General features: G+C 40.8%; 1 protein-coding gene across 4 annotated transcripts in view; it reads right to left on the bottom strand.

The window, feature by feature from the left end:
• Positions 1-17,348, bottom strand: part of CNTNAP2 (contactin associated protein 2) — a 1,223,788-nt gene that overhangs the window by 460,311 nt on the left and 746,129 nt on the right. For all 4 annotated transcript variants that reach the window (XM_049816392.1, XM_049816394.1, XM_049816395.1 and 1 more), the window contains exon 10: positions 15,737-15,908. In XM_049816392.1, the coding sequence (XP_049672349.1) occupies positions 15,737-15,908 (172 nt within the window). The remainder of the gene's footprint in view (positions 1-15,736; positions 15,909-17,348) is intronic.

The raw sequence follows: 17,348 nt of genomic DNA, 5'->3' as shown, positions 1-17,348 counted from the left end.
CTCCCCGCCTTAGCTGGACGGGGTAGAGAAAATATAATGAAAGGCTCATGGGTCAAGATAAGGACAGGGAGACTTCACTCACCAATTACCATCATGGGCAAAACAGACTCAACTTGGGGAAAATTAATGTAATTTATTACCAAACAAATCAGAGTAGGATAATGAAAAATAAAACCAAATCTTAAAACACATTCCCCTCATCCCTCCCTCCTTTCCCATTTCAACTCCACTCCCAATTTTCTCTACCTTCTCCCCCTCAGCAGCACAGGGGGATGGGGAATGGGGGTTGCAGTCAGCTCATCACATGTTCTCTCTGCCGCTCCTTCCTTCTCAGGGGGAGGACTCCTCACTCTTCCCGTGCTCCAGCATGGGGTCCCTCCCACAGGAGACAGTTCTCCATGAACTTCTCCAATGTGAGTCCTTCCCATGGACTGCAGTTCTTCACAATCTGTGCCAGCATGGGTCCCTTCCACGGCCTGCTGTCCTTCAGGCACGGACTGCTCCAGCATGGGTCCCCCGTGGGGTCACAAGTCCTGCCAGAAAACCTCCTCTGGCCTGGGTTCCTCTCTCCACAGATCTGCAGGTCCTGCCAGGAGCCTTCTCGAGTGTGAGCTTCCCACAGGGTCACAGTCTCCTTCAGGCATCCACCTGCTCTGATGTGGGGTTCTCCACAGGCTGCAGGTGGATATCTGCTCCACCGTGGACCTCCATGGGCTGCAGTAAGACAGCCTGCCACCTCACCATGGTCTTGACCAGGGGCTGCAGGGGAATCTCTGCTCTGGCACCTGCAGCACCACCAACCCCTCCTTCTTCACTGACCTTGGTGTCTGCAAGGCTGTTTCTACATATTTCCCCTCCTCTCTCTGCTGCAGTTTCCACTGCACAGGGTTGGGGTTTTTTCCCCTTTCTTAAATATGTTATCACAGAGGCGCTGCCACCTTGGCCAGTGGTGAGTCCATCTTGGAGCCAACTGGCATTGCCTAGGTTGGACACAGGGGAAGCTCCTAGCAGCTTCTCACAGAAGCTACCCCTGTAGCTCTCCCTGCTGCCAAAACCTTGCCACACAAATCCAATACAACAATTTCTTAAGCAACTAACAAAGGACAACCACATAGGCAATTAATAGAGCCTCACCAGGCAGACATTTCTGTCTGGATGCGTAAGTATTCCGAGACAGAATTGGAACCTGTTGCTCCCACTGCAATCAACTGAGAAGGAAAGGAGGAGTCTTGCATACTATGCTGCTTCCTCTGCTGCCAGTCTGAAAATTGATCACCAAACTGGCTCCCACCACAGGTATGGCTGAAGACTGCACTTGGGACCCTCACTTAAACAAATAAGTACATGGAGGGTATTCCAGAGGTGCAAAACAACCACACTGGCTTTGGCTTCACTGAGAAACTTCTAATAAATAAGTCTCTTGTTTAGAGCTCTCACTATGCACATTATTTAATATAGTTTTATGTATGATAACATTTTTTAAAATGTCTAAATTACTGAGTCTCACATAATAATATAATGGGCCATTTTGCTGGTTCTTCAAAATGTTATCCTAACTGGCTTAATTTTAGCGGTCTAATTCAACAGCACAAACCATATTCCTCATGAGCATGTTTTCACCATTTTTTCATTACTGTGATGTTTTATAAGTAGCTTCCACAGAACTTAATCTTCTTCATCAAAATTATGAGTTTTATGTAACAGAAATTGCAAGAAATAAATGCAAGTGAAAATTTTGTTGCAAACATTAAAGTATAGGATTGATATAAAAACTGTTTCTGGGCAAAAAAAATGTTATAGCTATGGCTATCAATGGCTATATGTAGATATACCTCACAGCCTAAAAAGTCTTAGAAACAGCAAATATCAAATACATTTATTCTACAGTTATAAGTGAGGGATTTTTTCCAGTAAGCCTTCCTCTGAATTAACAGATCTTGTAAAAATATTTTTTTTTATAATTGTCTTTTGGGATCACTCAGATAAGACCCCTCCTTACATTTACTTAATCTTTTTTTCTATTATACCAGGAAAAATAGAACACATTTACTGCACAGATTAAGTCTTTTCCTTCTGATGAAATCCAATCCTTTTCATATATCTCTTAATCTAGGTGTCTATTCATTTCATTTCTCTGCTCTCCTCCTTAAAAACAGCTAATATAATCTAATCTATTGGTGACATTTACAAGGAATGAATAAAGACCTGTTTACTGAAATCTACAGGATTGTATTAGTCAGTTCATTTAAACTATCCTTCCAGGAAGGCATCAAGGATTAGGCAAGTAGCATCTGACATATATTCCTCCATGGAGTTTTATTCTTTCCAACTTCTCAGAAGAAATCTGGTAAGGTTTTAACTCAATTTCTCATCAAGAATTGCCACCTGCCTCTAATTTGATGCATGACAGAAATCTGCAGACTCACAAATACTAAAGTGTGTAATTATAATCATAAACTTTTTGCGCAATAGCTTTCAATCTATTCAACATAATGTAGAAAGCAAGGTTGACTTTACTGGAAAATAAGTTTGATCTGGAACTGGAGAGGCAGAGTTCAAAACCTTGTTCAACTTCAAAGGTTATGTGTCATCTTGGTCAACCACCATGTCACCCCAAAAGTATTTATGTGCCTACAGTGAAAGTTATTCAGAAAAACTCCATCTGGCTGCTTCACCATCTAATGCTTACATAAGAAGCAATGGAAAAACTGACCCTCTCTTCACTTCGCCTGCTGTCAAATCCTTCTGGGTCCACCAACTAATCATGTCATGTGGCCAAGTACAGTGTTATTTATGCATTCTGTTGTTTGACAAAATACATAAGCACTGTTGGAAGCAGGGACTGTGTATTAAGTTCTCCCCTCATTACTACAGACATGTATGTTCTCATTTGAGATATTTCTAGGCCATAAATTTCTACCTATAATCTTCTCAATACCTTGCTCAGTATTTTGGCTGTGGTTAGTCCCACTCTTCGATGCTTATGTCTACATACTTATGCTACACAGAATTCAAGTACCTCCCTCGTGACTGTGCATCCCATCTCTACAGGCAGAGCAACAAAGGTTAGTGAGCATTATCACACGTAAATCCTGTAAAGAATCTAGGCCTTAGTCTTTCTCTAGTTGCATTTCCTGAAAGGAAGATGTCATGATAAACACAACACAAATACTGGGATCCTCAGAATGTTAATATTGCTGGCTACAGAAAAGCATAAAACAGGTAAGGTGAATCTATTCTGTTTAATGTGCTAGTAGCAGAAATGGATTTCATAGCATTTGTTTTATGATTAGGTGGTACTCTGTTGTTCTGTGAAATCAGTATCTGGGAGAAATATGAGATTGAGCATGGAATAATACCTTTCTCAATGGATAGACAGTCATTTTTTGTAAGAGTCTGAACTCTAGCAAAGGCTTACTACCAGCAGAAATTCAGAAACAACAACATAAGCATTTCTTTTTGAGAAAAGGAAGCTGGAGAGATACAGAAACAGTATTAAGCCTAAAGCATATATCTAGGCATTATTATTATTATTACTACTGATTTCCAGTGATTTCATAGTTATCACTATTATTTTTTCCAAGCTTTAAAGAGCCACCTATAACTATTACAAGACTACTTCTAGTCTATTAGTCTTATAACTCAATTTCTTTAGACTCTCACCAGTATGAATATTCTGCATGAGAGAGTTCAATATGCTAGTTTTAAAATTATAATGAGTCCTGAAAAAAAGAAAGAATGTAAATCCAGCAGGAACTCTACAGCAAGCCAATTTGTGCTAAAAGTCAAACCCCATTCATAAATAGCTAATAGTCCTTATTTGTAGCAGTGTTTTATGCAAGACAAACTACCTATTCTGGAGATTTTATTGCTTGCCTGCAATAAAGAGATGGACCCAACATTTTATTAAGACAGGTATTTGGTCAAAATTATTACTACAGAAAGCTATCACCAGATTATGAAATGGTTATTCTATGGTTTTAACAACACCTCTTTGTAACAGATCCAGCAGAAATTCTAGCAATCCAGCAGGATTGGCTGTGCTCCAGTTATAGATGCATATACGTCTAATGAGCTGGTAGAATTTACTCACAGCTTGATACCCAATTACAAATTCAGATCTGCAGTCTTAAAACTGGCCATAATCATAGTTGTACTGCACACAAAGAAATGTCTACAACTGTTTTGCTTCTAGTCTCTGAAAAATATTTAAAGCATATGTCATAACCACTTACTATAGCATTGCCATATCTATCAAGTATTAATTATAGCATATAATCAAATAAAAACAGATACAGAGACAGTCTATTTGTTTGGATTGTGATTATCCATTTTAACAGGAAAAAAAGAGTAGAAGGAATAATATTCGTAACTGAGAGATCCATATTTAATAAACATAAATGTAAGTGAGAAGATGATGAAATTTTCATCTTATGTGAAGGCTAAAAGCAATAGTAGTAACATGAACAGTTCTTGAAACAATATCATGATTTTTTGCATTTGTTAAAATTTTAGTAAACTTTAAAGTTGAGAGGACAATCCATTTTTTGGGAATGATAGCTTCATTAAGAACAGCACCATTCATTTACAAGAAGGACAATCACATAAAAATAAGTAATCTGCATAATATATTATCTTTTTCAGTTATGACCTGATGAGAAGCACTAAGTGATGAACAACTTGAGAGAGTCATCAAAGCAGTTTGGCTTCAAAACAGCTGAATAACGAGGGAGTTACTGTTTCAACAGCGTTATTATGGGATCAGGTCAATATTTAGCATCTAGTCTTGTGAGAGCATAAATTTCATGTCCAAGGGAGAGCTTTGTGAATATTTGCTCAGTGCTCACATCTTCCCCACAGGAGGATAAGAATAAAATAATAATTAAGCATGAAGGTAATACAAGCTGCACATTCAAGCAAGTCCCCTGAGTAAACTAATGCATTTAAGAGCAAACAAGAAATGAATTTCCACACAAAGCTTGTGGTCATGACTTTCATAAATTATAGATTACTCCATTTGATTAAGCTGTTCCTCTATCAGTGATGTGGTAGCAGACAGCAAAAAAATCAGAGGTTCTGCCAAAACAGCTTGTAATGTTATTTAAATAAGAGTTTAAAAGTTTGTCACTGTTGATCAACTTTTCTTCAAATCCTCGCCCTACTAATCCTTCCAGATTAGTAAATGTAGGTAGGTGTGTGCCTCTGTGACAGTAACCCCTCCTCTCTCATGTACTAAACATAAAAATCTCTAATGTGGAGCTCCAGGCATGTACTTGGGCAATCCACTGACTCACAGCCATGCTGGCTGAAACAGGTCATCAGATTTGAAGCTGCAATGGTTAAAAAGTAAAGTTTTCCAGCCATACCTAAGGGTGACTCAGGCAGGAGTTGTTAGGAATAAAGAAGCATAAGTGGGTTTGATCGGCAGTCAATCTCAAAAGCCTCTGAATCAACTGGATGCTTTCCTGTGTCAGCTCAGGGATTACAATTACCTATGATGAGTATGGAATGGGAATGTACAATCATGCACTTCTTCCAGGCATGATAATTCAGTCTCCTTCTGTGGATAACTACCTAGAGACAGCTAGGAAGAACTGTTAGCTCTTGATGATACTGCTGAAATTACTGATGATGTTATTCAGATACAATACATTGTTTGTTTTTTTTTAAAATTAATAGAAGAAACTATGAAAACCTATCTCCTAGCACACACATGGTAATTACTTTGCAAAACTGGTGCAATGAGTGCAGAAAGCTGCCAGACTCTGTCTATTCAGTTAAAGAATATCAACATTTTGATGCAAGCTCAGTGTGACAAGACAGCCCCTTGCATGTGTCCAAATATGGATCTGATGCATCAGCAGGCAGAGGGAGGCAGAGATGAATTCCCTGCCAGAAGGACTCCCTATCCATAGAGCTTATAGGAAAAAGACAGTCTTTAAGGAGCAAGAATTTCAAATTACGTGGAATTTAGATGATAAAAACTATGTTTTGAATTATACTTGAAAACAGACTGGTAGCCCGTGCATTTTAAGACCATGCTTTCCTCTTTGCAAAGGACCCCCAAAAGGCAAACACACATCCTGAAATAATTCACTATAGCTGTATTAATTGCATTCCCATGCTGTGGGGTATCACAGTACCAGAATGCAATCCCGTGAATTGGGCCCCACTATTTAAAAAGGATGTTAAGGTGTGTGAATGCATCCAGAGACGGGCAAGAAAGCTGGTGAAGGGGCTGGAAGGCATGTCCTCTGAGGAACAGTTGAGGACATGGGGTTTGTCTAGTTTGGAGAGAAGGAGGCTGAGGGGCGACCTCACTGCTCTCGACAGCTTCCTGAGGAGGGGATGTGGAGAGGGAGGTGCTGATCTCTTCTCCCTGGTACCCAGTGCCAGGATGCGTGGGAATGGCTCAAAGCTGCGTCCATCGGGGAAGGTTCAGACTTGACATGAGGAAGCATTTCTTTACCTAGAGGGTGGTCAAACCCTGGAACAGGCTTCCTGGAGAAGTGGTGGATGCCCCATGCCTGTCAGTGTTTAAGAGACAGTTGGACAATGCCCTTAATACCTTAACATTTGTTCAGCCCTGAAGTGCTCAGGCAGTTGGATTAGATGGTCACTGTAGGTCTCTTCCAACTCAACTATTCTACTCCCATTCCATTCCATTCCATTCCATTCCATTCCTTGAACTCCCCATGAGTCAAGCAGCGATAAGACCTACTTCCCTGAACTGCCAGGGTTTTTTAGCTCCAAAAACACTTTCAAGGACACAGATCACAAAGGTTACAAGTGGAAACAGGATTTTATTTTATTTTTCTGAACCTGTTTCAGAGCTGATGCTGTCAAACACTAACGCAATGCACAGGTGTAGTCAGGAGCAGGCTGATGCATTCTTTAGTTTAGCTTGAAAAAAACCCCCTTGTAGCCTGGCAAAGGAAAGTCACAGAAAGTAGCAGCAGGAATACAGATGTTTCCTGAAGAGTGAGAACTTGAAGAATGAGCATTGGTACTGACCACAAAAAAAGAAGAAGAAGGTGTCTGGTACCTTGGGGTATTTTCCAAACTATGACACATTGATGACAACCACACTTTTTGCCTTCCAAAACTTGCCCCACCACTGTGCTTTGTGGCCAGTGATGCATGAAAAGCACTCTTGTGCCTGCCCAGCGCTTGTGTTGCATGCAGGGAGATCTGGAAAGTGGCAGCTCCTGATGGTGCAGCAAGCCTGGAGCCCTTCCAAGCACAGTCTGGTTTGCACAAGCAAGAACCCCTGGGGAAGTGGAGCCAAGGGAAGAGCAGAGCTCGCTCCTGCTACAGACTGGCACTGGGCAAGAGAGTCCGAGAGCGCCAGGGCATGAGCGGTGCCTTGGAGGTGCAAGAGCAGCAGGCAAGGACCTACCGAAAGGGCCCAGAGGAGCCCTGGCAAGGGGCCGTGCTCAGTGCTGCAGAGGAAGGCAAAAAAACCCCGGGGGCACTTGCTAGGCCACCGTGGGGGAAAAAAAGCCTTCCTCCCCCCAGCTGCAGGGCACGAGAGGCCGTCTTCGCGGTGCACGAGCAGCAGGCAGTAACCTAGCCACAACGGACCGGAGGAGCCCTGACAAGTGGTCATGCTCAGTGCTGCAGAGGAAGGCAAAAAACCCCCGGGGACCAGTGCCAATCTGCCCCGGGGGAAAATTCCTTCCTGACCCCAGAGGTGGCGATCGGCTATTCCCTGAGCACATGAGCAAGACCCGCCTCCTCGTCCCACAGGCTGCTCACGCCTGCCGGAAGATGCCCAAGCCCTGTTCTCCCTCAACCTGGAGCCGTCTCGGGGGCTTCTGAAAGTGGCCAAACGCCCCCAGCCTGATCAGCCTTGGGGGCAAGAATCCTTTCTGCGCCTTTGGGCCACCAGCGGGTGCTCCAAAGGACTGCGACCCCTGGCAACATCTCTGCATCCCATTTCTTACGGCTGCTGCCCCTGGCTCCGCAGGGGATGAGGATGGTGAGCTCTGCAGTGCTCCTCAAGAAGGCATTCCCATGGTCTTGCCACTGCTTATCCAGCTGAAAAGGCAACCGGCAACCTCGGGCGCCGCCGGGGCTCGGTGGTTCTTCTCATCTCCTGAGGGGCTTGCGTCTGTTCCCCGAAGGCTGAAGCAGGATTTCCATCCATCAGATGGGCTTTGAACGTGGCCCTGCTGAGAAATGGTGTTGCGGTAGAGACCCTCCAGCAGCCTGTTCCAGTCTCCAGTCTTCCTCCCTCAGCCCCCGCCAAGTAATTCCACCGGCTCCTCAAGGACGTCCTCTCGCATGTCTTCGGTCTGTCCCCGGGCCATCTCTGGCAGCGGGGCGCGGGAGGCTGCCCCTTTTATACTGCCCCGGGGCATTGTGACTGCTGCACTGCCGGCTGCTGGCACTGTGACACCGGGGTGACGGGGCCCCCCCCGCGCAGCCCCTCCGCCCAGCATCCTTCGGAGGAAGGCCTTTGGGGTGCTGGCCCCGGGGGCTGTCCCTGTGCCCAGGAGGCCCAGGGGGCTGTCCCTGCCCTTGGTGGCCATGCACTGGCCCAGCTGCTGGGTGTCCCCGACGCCTCCTCTGCCACCCGGCTCCCAAGGACAAACCTGGTGCTGTTAACTCTTCTCTCAGGCCATGGCAGAAACCAACCCTGCAGCCCAGAGACCTCTTCTATTAGCTGTCAGGTTGTCCAGAACTCTGCTTTACATACTCCTCCTCAGAAATATACCTAAATGTTTACAGTCTTAGCTTTTTTTTTAGCAAGAACAAGTTTTAATAATGAACAAATAATCCACATGCTCTAGAAAATTATTTCAGTAGTATACATTTTTTATAACAGAAAGATGGATTAATATTTATTAAAGTTAAAATGAAAGAAGATTTTTTTCCTCTCTCTGCAGAGTTTATTTAGGATTAAATACAAGACAAAGAACAACAGAGGATTTTGGAGATTTCAAAATGTCTAGGCATCCAGCTGTAAGATGATCTATAACCCACACATTTGCTTGTAAGAGTCTCATAAGAATGTTATTGACTATTATAACCTGAGTAATATAAGTTAAAGTGACTAAATAAAAAATAAAAAAAAAAGCCTCAGCAAAGGCATAAGCATATAACAGTGTTCAAACCACCTGCATTTCAAACTATTCTGACTTGCTTAAACAGCTACTGATTACACTATTAAGTTATTTTACAGTCTGGGTCATTAGTCAGTCATACTGTTCCACACAGGGAAACTCACATGTTTTCCACCTTCTGTCCATGCAGTACCACTCCATCCCTTGGTGCTCCCTTTTTTTGTGGAAGCTTTCATGATCTAACAGCATCATTTTCTGTTTTTGGAGTTTTTAAGCTCCATCATCCAGACTCTAAGGTGATTACATTCCTTGCTGAAAACTATAGAAAAGAAAGTAAAGATCTTCCTTCTCTCACCCCTTCCATGAAAGAACACTTACATCCACTTCACGTTGGTTCCCTGCACATACTTCTGTTTCAAATTCTGTAAATTAACACTTTTTAGCATTTAAGCAAGTAATATTTCCATTCACATATCTTCAGAGAGAGTGCAATAATAATGAATCCTGAAAAAAATGTTGGTTTTTCCTCCTCAAGGTATTGCCTAGCTTCACTAACACAATTAATGCAATAAACATTGCATGAAATGACCCCTACTTACAATAGAAACTGTGCCCTTCCTCTTCTTTGTCCATTTCAAATTTGAGTTTTTATTTGTTTGCAAAGAATTATGACTAGTTGAATCATAATGAATGTCAAATATTATTTCCATGTGCACCTTACATTAAATTGGTTTAGAATGACTTAGTATGGGCATTTTTGTATTTTAACAACCACTGTTACATTGAAAAGAACTTGATTTTCCTTTACTGTAGAACTCAAGGACATGGCACAGCTTCAAATAACATAAGATTATGTCCCCCTTGCAAGATCAGAAAGGGGTAGTGTGATCTTAGATAAAGAAGAATCAAGTGAAAAATACTTTTCTGATGAGTGTTTATTATAAAGTCCATGCTATTATTGTCACCAAAACACATGAAATCCCTAAGTAAGGTTGATTTGAAGTGATAAAACCAGCTCATAACAATTCACTTGACTAGCCTGCAGGCCCAAAAGTTTATTTAAAAAATCTGTACTTGTGTTGCTATCTTGGGGAGCTCCCTTCTGACCAATGACAGCTGGAAGATCCGGCCAATTTCTTGAGGATACCAGAGTGCTGCACAGACATCTTCAGTCGAGCAACTATTATTATATCAGTATCTTATCTCTAAAACAACATGTATTCTAATTCTCACTGGACCCACTCTTTGTTAAGTTTTGCAAGTTATCCAAATTCTTCCAGCTGCGTGCAAGGGAGGAAATTTGTGAACACATGGGAAAATCCAGTTCATTCAATTCGTTGGTGTTTCGCAAGCCTCCTTTTTCCCTATTTTTTCAGTGTTCCCCCTTTTTTTTAATGTGAGAGAATGGAGATTTTTTCATAGTAAAAAAAAAAATATTGCAGAAAACTAAGATAAACTATGAAGAGAAAGATAATTAAACCATTCCTATTTTGTGGCCAGTTCTGTAGAGTTTGTAACCTTCCAGCTGTCTACTGCTCTGTGTTAAGTAATATGGCAGTTGTCACACTCTGGTACACAGGGGACAAGTGCCACAGTATTAAAAAGCACTGTCACAGTCATCTGAGCTATAATCTATGTCTACAAGTCACCTTTCTGGACTGAGATGGATTATGAAGTAAATACAGTTGAATGTCTCTTGTTGAAAGGTAGCTTTTACCTCCATTTCCACGTCAAAAGTTTGTATGGTTCCAAAGATAAGTGAGGAGAGGGACAGGAGAGGGAGAAGGCACATGTAGGAGGTGGCTTCCAGCCATATCTCCAGGAACATATGCAGGCTGAAGTCATGGTATGGTTTCAGCTCTTCCCCAGTCCTATTGTACTTCCTTTTGGTGAATTTGTCTTGCGAACAACTCAACGGTAAAGTAGGTTTTGCTTCCAGTCTGGACATTGGCATATCACCTGCTTCTTATGCAGAGTACTACAGGATGATGTCTGTCTTATTCCCCACTGTCTGCCTCACCATGGAACTGGCAGAGGGAGGGGGAGAACAGAGAGGAAGGCCAGACATTTAAAAGTCCATGGGAGGAGACAGAAGTGAAGAATTTTAAGACTATTTGCACTGATGATTTTTAATTCCAAAGAAATTCTGTCTTGCTCCCGGTTACATTGTGGCCATTTTCATGCACCAATATGCTTACTGTGTTTTGTTATTTAAATGAAGTATTTCAAATTTTGATTGGCAATCACACAGTATAGAGAATGTGGCTGTATAGGATTAAAGCCAAATGCTGGCACTCTGTTGTACAGAGTGTATCATCACAGCAGGTGAGCAATAATCATCCAGAAAGATTCTGCTGCCCATATCTGATTACTTACATTAATTCTTTAATGTGAAATTATTATTGAAAATTGGTATCTAATTCATCTTGTGTTACAGAGAATGTGTCACACAGTTTACACTTTCATAAAAAGCTAGAAGCAGCTACATGAAAATTCTTGGTATTACATTTTTCCCCCAATTCTGTCATTTCACCTCTTATGGTACACAGAGATTTTTGTTAAAATTGGCATATATTTTGCATAATCTACAACGACAGATTGGACACTATATTTTGAAACCATGTTAGTATTTCCTTATTGCAATTTCTTGAGTAAAATCCATAATTCTGGCCACAACAATGTCAGGCAAGCTTTAGAATTCTCTGAGACTGCTGGGATAACTTAGTTGTGAGTAATAATTCCTATTCAATGTCCTGTGTTAAAATCCTGAAGTACAACTGTACCATCTGGACTGTAACAACAAGTTAGTTTGTTAATGATAAGTAAAGGAGGTGTACAGGGACCTGTGTTGTCACAAGCAGCACAGCACATTGATCACTGTGACAACAATGCAACTTCCATTGCTAATACAGAGTTAATTAAAATACAGGAATAGGGATGATTATTTTTTCTCAGTAGCATTTTAACTGCCTGTAATTACTATATATATGTACCTGCATGAAATTATATGCATTTATACTATTTGGTCACTGGTAAAAAGAGAATGAACCTTAGCTTTGGTCATCCCTTTTAATAAGATCTCAGCTTGTAGTCTTTGCAATAGCAAAATGCTCATGTGAGGAGGGGAAGACTAAAAATAAAAAGACACTGTTTCAACATTTGTATCTCCCAAGTACAAGTGTAATACTCTAACATGACTATTCTTCTAACGCCTTAAAAAAATAGTGGAACTAAAATGCAGAAAGTCTTTCCATATGGGGCAGGTATTTAGCTTTGCAGAACCTGGGACTTTTAAAGCAGTTACCTCCAGGCAGGTGCAACATAACACACCACCCTCCATACCTTTTGTCATGTTCTTATAGAGAAAACTGTCCCCTCCTTACTATCTACTCTGGCTAACGATGAAAAATGCCACTGTTTACAACTTCATGCTTTTTTCCCCCAACCAAATGGCTAAAGTCTGCCGTAAGAATAATTCAATGCGACAGCTTATCTTTTTGCCCAGTGGGGGTCTTTGCTGAAGTGTGGCTATGAAAGCAATTTCCATGTTGATGATGACCGAAGCCTTTATGATTCAGAGCCAAACAAGTTTAAAAAAGCAGGAGGATCCCAGTATCACAGCCACAAGTATCTTCCCATTTCAAAGGAAATGAAATTAAGATAATATATAGCACACATGGTACGTGGATCCTTTAAAAGAAAGCCACATAAAAAATGTTATATATAGTGGCATATTGTAACAGAAGTGCTTGAAAACTCTTATTTGCAGATGTTAATAAGACAGCCATGAAAATCCAGTCAGATCTAAGGCTTGACATTATCACTTCTTACTCAAAGGGTTTGTTTTAAAGTACAAAGAAATAAACTTGATCATGGGAAAACAGCAAACTAGATTACATCTCAATCCTTAAAAAAACCCAAAACCAACCCTAAGAAAATTCTTTGGATACTATTCTAATTTCCCATGATTATACAATTGTTACTCTGCTTGCAACACAATCTTCCAGTGCTTAGAAAGCATTAATATAGGACTTATAGTTTTAATTTATAGAATGAGAATGATATCGGGGTCCAAGTTGGCAGAAAAGAGAAACAGACAGAGAATACGTTTTCTTATATAAAGAAAACATATATACATAAACATATAGAAAACAGTTATTTATATTAAAATATGAATACAAATGTTATATATGTAAACTACATAAAATAAATCTCATATAATATATATTAAATATGCACAGCATAATATTTTAATATAGTAAAAGGTATTTCATATAATATGTAGGCATATGGCATTATATTATGAAATATTTGAATATATAGTATTATATGTTATAAAAAGAAATACTTTATAAATAGTAACTTCTATCTGAAGTTCTCTTCAAAAGTAAGCTGCTTAACATATAGGAAGTTTTAAGTCCTATTTTTCAAAAATGCATTGTAAAGCTCTGATTCTAATTAACTTACATTTTAAGTTAATTGTAATTACATTGTAACGCATTGCAAAAGCCTAATTCTGATTAACTTCACTGTGATGATGGAATTATTTCTAATAGACACCAGCATAAGTGGGATCAATACAAACTGTCGCATAAGCTCAGATTTATCCACTGGGGAAAAAGCAGAGACTTAATTAGATGTATCTTCTCATCCTTTCTTCCAAGTCAGTTTACATTTCCAAAAACAAATAATCAAAGTAAAACTAAGCAATTCAAACTACCAAATACTAACCACAGGAGGCCTTTCTAATTTCAGTTGTATGTGAGGAGATAGAGCAAACTTCTTCCCTGTAACAGCAACTCTTCACTTGCTCTTCAGTCCTCAACAGGTCCATGAGAAGCACCAATAAGTGGCCTGACATACCACAACTCCTCACCGGTACACCACAAAGCATGCACCTGAACACTGACATTACTGAAGTGGCATACTGGGTCTCACTGGGATGAAGTTACTAAATTAATCTTCTTCATAGCAGCCCATATGGTGCCATGCCTCCCAGTTGTGGCTAAAACAGTGCTGGTAACACACCACTGCCTTGGCTGCTGCTGAATGGGGCTTGCGCAGCATCGAGGCTTTCTCTCCACACCCTCCCCCAGAAAGGCCAGGAGGTTAGGAGAGGATACAGCTGGACAGCTGACTCAAACTGACCATATGAATATCCCATACTATACAATGTTACGCTCAGCCACAAAAACACAGCCAATGGAGGAGGAAGGGGAGATGTTTAGAGTTCTGGAGTTTCTCTTCCCAAACAGCCATCACACATGCTGAGCCCCTGCTTCCCAGGAAGCAGCTGGACATCTGCCTGCTGATGCAAAGTCATGAATGAATTCCTCTTTTTGCTTTGTTTGCATGTACTTTTGCTTTTCTTACTAAACTGCCATTCTTATTAAACCGCCGTCTTAATCCACGAGTCTTTTCACCTTCCTTCTATTTTTCTCCCCATATCCCGGGAGAGGGGAGTGAGCAAAAGGCAGTGTGGGTGTTTGGCTGCTGTCCACGGTCAACCCACCACAACTTCTTCCGTGCAAACTGATGTCGACATTTCAGGAAGAGAAAGCATTTTGCAAGACGAAAGCAGTATGCCATATTTCATTTTTTAACAGTAGCATTTACCTCTGAGATTCCCTTAACTTAGAGTAGGAAATTAAAAGTACATGCATTTTTTTAGCATAACTACGCAGATCTCTGCTGATGATATCCAGAGTCACTCAACCTGCGGCATCTCCATCCTTGAAGTTACTCAGAACACAACTGGACATGGCCCTGAGCAACCTGACATAGCTGACAAGTTGTCCCTGTGTTGAGCAGGGCTTGGACCATATGAACTCCAGTGGTTGCTTGTTACCTGAATTATTCTAGGGTTCTATGACCTTGTAATCTTTTCTTCTTTCAAAGCAGAATTCTAAAAAGCCATTTTCAGCTTCCCAGCAGACTTGCAATGGGTTTAATATGTAGATAATTTTCATGATAAGCCAAATTGCCTGCATTCAGGAGTTGGGCTACTTGCTCTTTCTTTCCCTGCCTTTCGTAGTATTTTCTTTTTTGCCAATGAAGAAGAAACTATTAATCAGGAGCAACAGAAATTAACACAGGTAAGTGGTTGAAAAGCTAGGTCTCACAGCAAAGGCCTACCATAATTCTGAATTACTCAGTTTGGGAAAAAACCCAAACCACTAAGCATTATTTTAATAAAGTTTGAGCATTTATTACATGCACAGTTGTGCAAGCATGTGGACCTATTTTAGTTCTCTGAGGAATTCAGTGAAGCCAGAAGGCACTGAAGCCAGGAAGCGCAACTTCTAGTTGCAAAAAGATCTCCGTAACAGTCATCTAAGAAACATACAAAATGTGTGACTTTTTGGGAGAGTTCTCTCTATTCAAGGCAGCCGTATTATTGATGCGTGGACTGAATTTGACTTACAAGAGCTTTTCACCTCCTCCTCTGCCTGAAAGTGGGGAGACTGGTGATATGCTTTCCACTGCACCCTCCACAATCGACAACTTAAAGCCATCATCTCCATCATCTAAGCATGGTTAAAAAGGTAGGACTGCCTTGATGTGATCACTGGTAGCGTCAGAGACACATTTTCTGTATCACTGTATATTTTCAGAATATGCAGGACATGTATCAGCGTATCAGAGTATCAGTGATGTCTGCAACTTACCTGTCTATAATGGCACACATGTCAATGGTGACATTGGCAAAGCTTCCCAGCTGGCCTTGCTCCACCGCGTGCAAATCCACCAGCTGATCATCCACATGAATAAACTGCATGCATCCTTGAAATGAATGCTGAAATAGCGAGTGATCTGAGTCATTCATCTGTATAGGAAAGCCTGTAGAGCAGCAGAATAAAGAGCATTATTGACTTCATATACTATTACTCAAGCCAGTATTTTTTCACAGGAAAATACATGTTTTCTAGACAGGGGAAGAAAAAGGCAAGGTGGGAAGGAAATATTGTACAGTTATTAGATTACATTGCGATGTTATTGATTTAAGTCATTGGCAACTACCTGCAAGAATCCGTACAGATGATGATTCTTTCATTAATTTTTGTCTGCAGGATGGAACTCTTCTGCTACCCTTCTCCTCCCCCAGACCTCTATTGCTGTTTCTCATTACTTCTCTCTTCATACAGAGATTGAGGGAATAGGAAAAGACTTCATCTCCTTGGTATATTTTAGGAATCACATTCCCATTTCTCAGATTTTTCTGAGAAAAACATATTCCATGTATTCCATGAAGTGAATTTCCAGTTCAGCTTTCTCTAGAACTAGGCTTCACAGGCAATGAATACGTGTGCTGGAAACTTTCTGCAAACTTAAAACTAGCCCTAAAATCTAACTTCCTGGCCGACTTCTGAGGAATCTGAGGACATTCTGTAGTATTTTCTTTTTTTGCTCTGAATACATTCCTTTGCCTGTCTTTCTGAAGGTGGTTTGGAAGAGATGAGAATGAATTAGTGTCTTGACTCAGGCTAAAAGGCAGGGAGACAGAGGATGTTTGCATGTAATTGTTTAACTGAATGCCCTTCAGAAGTGAATGTCTCAATTTACTTGAGAAAAATGTCCTCGATAAGACAGTGAAGAGCCTCATTCACTTCTTATAAACCTTTAACAATGAACTCCCTGAAAAAGCATCAAGAAAATAATTTAGACAGCATCTGTTTAAGATGACAGCAGGAAGGAAGAGAGGGGGGCTAACAGTTTAACAGTAAAGAAGGTAAAAAATCTGAAAAATGCATAATGATTTTGCAGATTTCAGCTAGGGAGATGACTAGCCACACAGTTCTTGATTGACAAGGGTAAAAAAATCACACGCATTTGTTTTGGTAGCTAAGACAGTTTATACAGTTCCCATTCCTTCTCCCACTTTCCTGTCCAAATTCCCAATCCCCAATGCTTTACTGCCTTCTTCAATAGCATGGAAACAGCTATTTGTGGAGACAGAAGAGTAATAGATTATCAAACCAGTATTGTTTGAGCAGCAGCAGGAAAAAAGAATGAATGTAATTTTAAATTCTGTTCCTGAATACAGTTTATTGTGTGCCACACAAATAGTCGGATTGGCTAAAAGAGAGGGCAATGGATAGAGGGCAGAAACAAGCAACTGGGGCTTGAGGACAGATCCTACTTCATGTGGCACCCGTTACTAAAAAAACCCAGATACACATAAGTCTTCCCCAAAATACAATTAAGACCCATTTTAGCTGAAGGGCTTTGCCAGAACATTCATATGACCAGTAATGTTTTTTAAAATTTTCTAAAACAGGC

The sequence above is a fragment of the Accipiter gentilis genome, chromosome 14 (genome assembly GCF_929443795.1).
Source record: "Accipiter gentilis chromosome 14, bAccGen1.1, whole genome shotgun sequence".
Taxonomy (NCBI): Eukaryota; Metazoa; Chordata; class Aves; order Accipitriformes; family Accipitridae; genus Astur; species Astur gentilis.
The sequence above is the reverse complement of the archived record's forward strand: the minus strand, read 5'-3'. Positions and strand labels throughout refer to the sequence as shown.